Source organism: Pygoscelis adeliae, unplaced genomic scaffold (genome assembly GCF_000699105.1).
Source record: "Pygoscelis adeliae isolate BGI_AS28 unplaced genomic scaffold, ASM69910v1 Scaffold58, whole genome shotgun sequence".
NCBI classification, from domain to species: Eukaryota; Metazoa; Chordata; class Aves; order Sphenisciformes; family Spheniscidae; genus Pygoscelis; species Pygoscelis adeliae.
The window spans coordinates 1521941-1529318 of NW_008825564.1; the positions used below are offsets into that span (position 1 = coordinate 1521941).

General features: G+C 37.7%; 1 protein-coding gene across 2 annotated transcripts in view; it reads right to left on the reverse strand.

Moving 5' to 3' along the window:
* Positions 1-3147: 3147 nt before the first annotated feature.
* Positions 3148-7378, reverse strand: part of HERPUD2 (HERPUD family member 2) — a 20981-nt gene continuing 16750 nt past the window's right edge. For both annotated transcript variants that reach the window (XM_009332403.1, XM_009332404.1), the window contains 4 exons: positions 6530-6652; positions 5878-6201; positions 4510-4624; positions 3148-4169 (listed from right to left, as the gene is read on the reverse strand). In XM_009332403.1, coding sequence (XP_009330678.1) covers positions 4008-4169; positions 4510-4624; positions 5878-6201; positions 6530-6652 — 724 coding nt within the window. In that variant the 3' untranslated portion in view covers positions 3148-4007. The remainder of the gene's footprint in view (positions 4170-4509; positions 4625-5877; positions 6202-6529; positions 6653-7378) is intronic.

A 7378-nucleotide genomic window follows, 5' to 3' on the forward strand; every position in this document is an offset into this window, starting at 1 on the left:
TTCCCAGCTTGCACCATCCCGCCTGTACTAACACTGTAATCTGAAAGAAGAGTACATCACCCACACGCAGAGCCACACTGGCATTAGTTTAGTTAACTTGAACACCTGTAGCACCAAAGCTTTCCCAGCACAAGTAGTAACAACAGTATCACCCTGCATACTTTGGCAGCTAGCTTGCACCAGAGCAAATGCAGGCCTGCAACCTAATTAACAAGGGTGCATCCAACTGGGCTGCAGTTGTATCTCTGATTGCCCACCCAAACACATCTGGAACAAACAGGTCAGAGTTCATAACCACTATGCTGGCGTAAATTCTGAACTGCTTCCTTGCAATAGCAAAGGCTGCTAAAAAAAGGCTTACGCTAGAAAACATTTAGGTTGTACAGGAAACAAGCAGCAGAAACAGTTATTCACAGCATATGATGGAAGTTAAGTGATTTGGCATCACCTGCTACCATTACAAACCGGACACGGAATGGTATTTTTCCCTTCTGCCACAGCAATAGTAAGAAGGTAGCAGAGTATGTCTGAGACAGAAGCAGCCTCTTCCCAAAGTACCATGTGATAATTTCACTCTGAGTTACCTGAATTTAAGGGCAACAGGGAGCAACTGGAAAGCCAACGCTGCCTGTCAAGGTCTCCCAACCAAACAGTAGCATGAGGAAAAGCTTGCTAGCTCACAAGTTAACAGGAGAAAAAGGATCCCTTTGACCCCTATTTTGCACCCAAAAATTCTCCAGTTTGAGTTTATGTTATACCTGTTTGTTAAACCAACAGTCCCATTGCTAAATACAATGTAAATTGTGGCCAAGAGGTCAACGCAGACATACGTAGGGACATACTTCAGTTGCAAAGTAGTTTTTAGAGTAAGCACAATATTGAGAAATCACGCAAAAGACCAGCTATGTTACTCTTTTCATGCACCTGCTCCATCAGCACTACTGATCGCCTCTGTCTCTTCACAGCAAGCAGTGTTATGGATGGAATGTGCTTCGATCTGGCGTCTGCTTCTGGTGCGACTGTCTCTGCCTTAACACACTGTGAAGCTGTTGCGCATGCTGGCAGAAACTTGCTGTTAGATACGTGGACTTCCTCTAAATGTATCTGTCATTTCATGTCTTCCCAGTAAGGTAAAGGAAAGAATGAATTTCAATCACTTTTTCTGTATTCAAAGTTGTAAAAGTGGGTGACGCGCAGGTATGTTACAGAACCATTAAAACCGGGGCACATCCTACGCTGCCTTAATCCTCATGCCTTTTGTTCCACGCTGTGTAACAGACTTGCTACAATTCAGCATCTTAGCTTTGCCTACAGCCATGTACTACATAACTGTGTTTTGTTTTATGCTATAAAACAAGCAGTTCCTAGAACAAGGATACACTAAGAAAAAGCAACTGTAGAGTTTTCATTTCTATTCCCTCACCACCTGTTACGTATTTCATGCTGTTCAATTCTATACCTGAATTGCTCAGAAACTCATAAAACAAAGACCTGATCCGACTAATTTTCATCAAGCTCTTTCCTTTTCTGAAAAGAAAAAAAATGCATCTCTTACCTGAATCTGCTCTTCGATGCTGGCTTCATATTTATTCATGATCACACCTTCTCTCATCTCTGCTCCTCCCATTGGCTTTCCTCTGCCTCCAACTCTTTCACTACTTTTTGGTAGCGCTTTGTATCTCATTCTTGTTTCTCACTCATTTTCCTCAGTAACCATCTTTTTGCTTTTCCTTGCTGGGATCTTGGTAAGGTTCTGGAAGCTGGGAGGTTCAATGACCTTAAAATGTTCTCGTGGAAGTCTGCCTTCTTCAACTCATTGCTCCAGCTCTACAATCTGATTAAAACTCTCAGAACATCTCCCTCAGTATCTAAATAACTGCCAGGATCTCCCATTTCACTGTCTCAACCTTGTGTAACCTATAAACAAATTTCTCCTCGTCTGAATACGAACAAGCAGTGACAATTATACACTTTTTAACCAAATCAGGGCTAACAGCATAAGAGCAACTTTCTTAATCGAGTCTGCTAATAGCAGAGAGCCACTATCAATTGCTTCCAGTAGCATGAAAAACAAAGGAAACCTAAACAGTGACGACGACAGCAAGAAGCAACTAACAGCTGTTAGTAGCTGGATGCCAGTAGGTCGTAACTGCACAGGTTACGGATATACTAACCCCAGGACAAAAAGAAAACCAAACTTTTGGGAAAAGTAGGAGGGAGAACACACAGGCCAAATAGATGAAACCTCTCCAATGCATTCCAGAAATAAGTCTTACGACATCCAAGACTGCCACTCTGTGCCATTCCTTTAAAAAAGTTACATTTTTGTAATAGTTCTTAAATGTTAGTCAAGTTAGATCCATCCACCAAATTAAAAGGGTAAAATTTCTTGGACAGTTCTACACATTTTATGTTTACGTAGTAAAGAAACTAAATTGAGAGCAGCTCTCCATAGTAACATGGGAGTAAAACATCATAATTAAACATGATTTATTCACCATTGCTGCCTATACAGCATATAAAATAATTGATGCTTGTAAGACTTAACTTTTCTATTTCTCCTCTTGACAGATTTGTAAATAAGAATTATTTTGTAACTCCACAAACATTCTACTTCAGCTGTTTAAATTAAAATCTTTATTCAATATTGTTTTTTCCAATTGAGAGTCAACTCTCAATAAGGCCTAGAAATCCTGACAAATGTTTCAGAGTATAAACCCAAAGAAAAATTTTTAAGCTTTAAAACTTCACTGCATAGCTTCAGCAGTTTGACATGAGCTAGCAAAAAATAAACCCTTATTTCTCACCTGGTTCAGACCTATTTAAGAGCTTTGCCCTGTACTTGGAAATTAGAAAACTGGATAAGCTTTCTTTTGGTTGTAGTGTAACAGAATCTTTGCAGCTATTTTTGAGTTAGATAGCACATGACAACTTCAGAACAAAAACAAACGAAACTTCTTGACTGTGATTAAAATCTAAAGGAAACAACCAAAACCAAACTGACAGTAGCACTGTGCTATTATCTCATGCACAATTTTCCTTTTCTCAGTTTTAATGAGGTTAAGTTTAAGAATACAGATATCCTGCTGTTGAGATCATACTCGTAACTGTGCATGTGCTGCTACAAACATACCACTTCAGTCAATGTCAGTAATGCCACCATGATAACTTTATTCCACTCTCAAATCTATCATATTCTCACCCTTAATGATGCACTATTTAGTTGTTTGCATTCAAATATGCATATAAACATCCAAAAGAGTTACCATAAGTTTTTATTAAAAAAAACCTAATGTACGTGTTTTTCCCCAGTACAGCTATATTTTTCTTAAAAAGTACTGTATGTATCAAACATTTAAGGTTTATCTCATCACTGTCAATTGTCTTTGAAGAGCTGTCAAACATCTCCAACTTTAATGAACTTCAGTATAGCCTCAAGAAAAAGCTTTTAGCTTTCCTAAATGTACGAGAAGAGGCTTAGTATTTTGTGGCATGAAGACAACATGCCATTAACAAGTAATCCTTGTGTTTACAGCATTCTTTCAGGAATGATATAAACTCCAAATACCAAGTGATAATTCATACCCTGCATAAAACTAACACAAGATACATTAAAGTTATTCAGATGAATAGGTAGCATTCGGAAAGGTCTGTCAACATTCATATTTTTAACAGCTCTTTAAAGAGGTAATGGTGCAGATTAAGTACAAGCTTTTTGCCTCAGTATAATACACATTTGAAATTAAAATAAAACATGGAAGACCAATATCTTTACATTTTATTCTTCAGAAAAAGAAGAATCTTAAAGAAAGCATTTAGTAGTCCACTTGTGCTTAAAATATTCAATGCATGAGAAAGCCAAAAGAAAAAAATTACACATTTTTGTACACCATGATCAAAAAGATAACAAATTTTCAGAAATTGCACTGTATTTAAAACACTCTCTAGAATCTGCTCCACTTCTACGTATGGCTGCTGAGGCTGCCTGACACAGTTCCTTTTCCACTTTAATTGCCAACCTGTGGAGGCCCTTCAGGGATGAGTGATGTGAAGAAGGTTGTGATAAAGGACCAAGCAGAAGCCATGAATCCAGGCTGCTGCTCTGTATTGGCATCTTCACCTGCATCTTCTCCACTGTCTTCATCAATCCCATCATCCATAAGTCGTTCCTTTAAAAACAGAAATTGAAGCAATTCAACTGCTTCTTTTCAGAGCTCTGATACAAGGTAACCAGCAGTATCTTCCTACATTAAGTAACTTCTCTCAGAACAACCTCCTGAAGAATGACTAGCATGAAGAAAGTCTGTGATTGAAGTAGAGACAATCAGTAATTGTCAGACTGGAAAAAACACAGAATTTAAGCAGCAGGCACAACACTGAGGACAATGCTGAAAGCTTTCTAGTTAAACTGACTACATTTCATAAAAGTTGACTTTCTGTCCAGACACTACAGCATACTTGACAATATAATACATAGGAGTCTCAAAAGACACGTCTGCTCTTACTCACCATCTCTTCAAGATCAGGATTATTTGCATGTTGCCCATCACGGTTCACTTCCACGTTATTGGCTGCCTGTTGTTGGCCTCCCTCTTGCCTAAAGGGGAACCATCCAGCTTGGTGCCTATGTAAGAAAATGGAACAGTTGAAAACCCCTCTTTTGAAAGGAATAAAAAAAATTTTTCTGCTACAGCTAACTTCTGCAGTAAATTCTTCAAGTACTTTCAAATGAATGAAGCTACTTGTATTTTTCTGCAAGTCTTACTTCTAGATCAAATGGCTATTCTTTGATGTCTGGGTTAAGAAGGGTCTGGCTAAGAGCTGTTCTTTAAGTTTCAGAAGTGCTGTTCAGAGCCCTCTGTTCCAGAAGATTAATAATTTACCATGATTAGGTGATTAAATATCTAGAATACTTTCTTTGGGTCTCCTCCCCATTTTTAAGTACTTAAGTTATATTAATTTTCAAAGGCAGCCTTGATTTTCATAGTTTAAAGTTGATTTTCTGTGGAAAAAAGAATTTAAACTTCAGCTAGGGCTTGAACCACATTACCACTGTAAATTAAATAAGCCTCTCCCATGTTTTCAGGTGTCTATATTCTGATTTCAACTATCATGTCTGCGTGAGAAACAGAACAGTCCTTGTGAGGACAGAGACTACAGTGTAAGGAAACTCTCAATGAATGACGTCAGTCCAAAATATCAAGCATTACTGCTGTTTTCCATTTCTATTTAAATCACTAAGGTATCTTCATATATAAAGGAAAGTGATGACAACAGTACTGATGTTTCTTAGTAAAACAGATAGAAAGCTTAGGTCTTTATGATGCGTTGTAAAAAAAATTTTAAGTCCCTGCAATTCTACCCGATCTAGTACCCACCATTATAGCAGCACTGCCTTAACTCTACCTAACACAGTTTACTGCACAAATCCCATACGTTATTTTTTAAATATAAATGAGCTTAGCTCTGCAATTTTCCTTTCATATCCAAGCAGTAAATGTTTTAAGTTTATGCAAGCATACGCTTGACCTATATGAACTTCCTTCCCCTCACCCCCACTTTCTAAATTTCCATCCCAAAATTCTACATTTCTACAATACTGATCTGTTAATATCACCAACATTTAAGAGCACTGTTTCAGGTATAAGTGGTATCCAACTTACTGTAAAAATGTTTTGAGAATTATTTCTTTCTTCATATCAGCTTCTCTGCTTGTTTGAAATTCAATTATTTTTTTTTCCCTTTTACACACCACACTGTAAAGGAGCAGTGCCTAAACTTTTGTATTTGGATAGTTTTTCACAGTTTAAATGGATTATACACTAGCGCGATACTCCACATATCAGATCTGCAGCTGTACTCAACTGTTGTACTCACAAATAAACCAGCAGCATGGCTCCCATTACCATGACAAATCGACTGAAGGAAGAATAGAAGTATACAATGCTCAGAAGAATTGCTGCTCTAGAGAATGTGTACATCCAGTCCAGCCAGTCCCGGTTGAAGTCCTCCTCATTCACTACCGGGCCACCCTGTGCATTCATCTGAACATTCGCGTTAACAGGCCTGTTATCCTGGACGGCTACATTTGGCACTGCTGCGGGCTCATTTGCAGGAGCATGTTCTGAATTTACAGCCTGGGCAACTGCAGGTCTCACTGGCTCAGTGCTGGAAGTCACTTGGGCCGAAACAGCAGCTTGGCTAAAAACGTAAACATAAAACTAGTTTGTCAAAAAACACGCACCAGAATTTCTAAGCCTATTCTTGTCTTCTTTTCTACACTAATAAAAACAAAGTTTCAGATGTAATACATGTCAAAACAAACTGCATTTTCCCTTAAATCTGTACTTATTAATACATTAATTTAATTCCAATCCAAAACTGGATTTTTTAGTTTGCTAGACAAAACTTAGTGTAAAACAGCATAGCCAGAAAACAAACACAGACACTTTGATCCTGCAAACAACATTTTTAATACCTTCCTTTCATTAGTGTTAACTCAGTACTATCTAAGACAATGCAGACTTACTATTGCATGTAGTACTGACGTGCATACATTTGTTGCCACCAGATCATCTGTAAAGGACTGAATGCAGGATACATAGAAAATCCAGCAGGAACACCTTGGCCTGGAAATTGGTTGCCTATATTGCTATAAAAGGATTTAAAGAAAAATATTCAGTTCTAAATTGCCACATTTATAAAATGCACTAATATTAGAAAAATGATTCAAGTAGCATTCTTCCTCTCATTTGTCCCCCTACAATAATGCACTGAAATAACACTGAAACAACATGTAGTGAGATCATCCCACCCATTCCAAAAATGCACTATATTTTCATACAAGAAATTAATAAGCAAAGTTATTTCTATAGAAAGAGGATTTATGTTTTTGTACTTAGACGTCTGTCACTAGCTGCATCTCTGGGACAAAACCATATTGAAAATTTTTCAAAATTGTGTCTATAACTGCAGAAATTCTTCCATACAATTCCTTTTACGTTCAAAGGTCACCCTTAAATGCACTGCAGCAGCTGTAAAGGGAAAACTTACTAGCTTCTGTAACTTTCTTTTAGAAGCAATACCTGAAATACTACTGTGATCAAAGACATGAAGAAATGAACATGAGCAAAGACAAAAAACCTGATCTTTCAGATACAGCTTCTGAAGAACACAACTAAGAACACTAAATTATTTACTTCCCCCCCCCCGAATATTCTGAGCATAAGCGATTCTCGTCCCTATGGGGTTTTAACTCCGGTTCACATGCAAGAGATAAAGCTTCTATACATATGTTTTAGGTTTGTTTTTGTCTGCTTTTAAACTTCTTAGCCTCTCTTACCTCCTAGAGCATATAGCATGTTTTGGCAAGATTTCC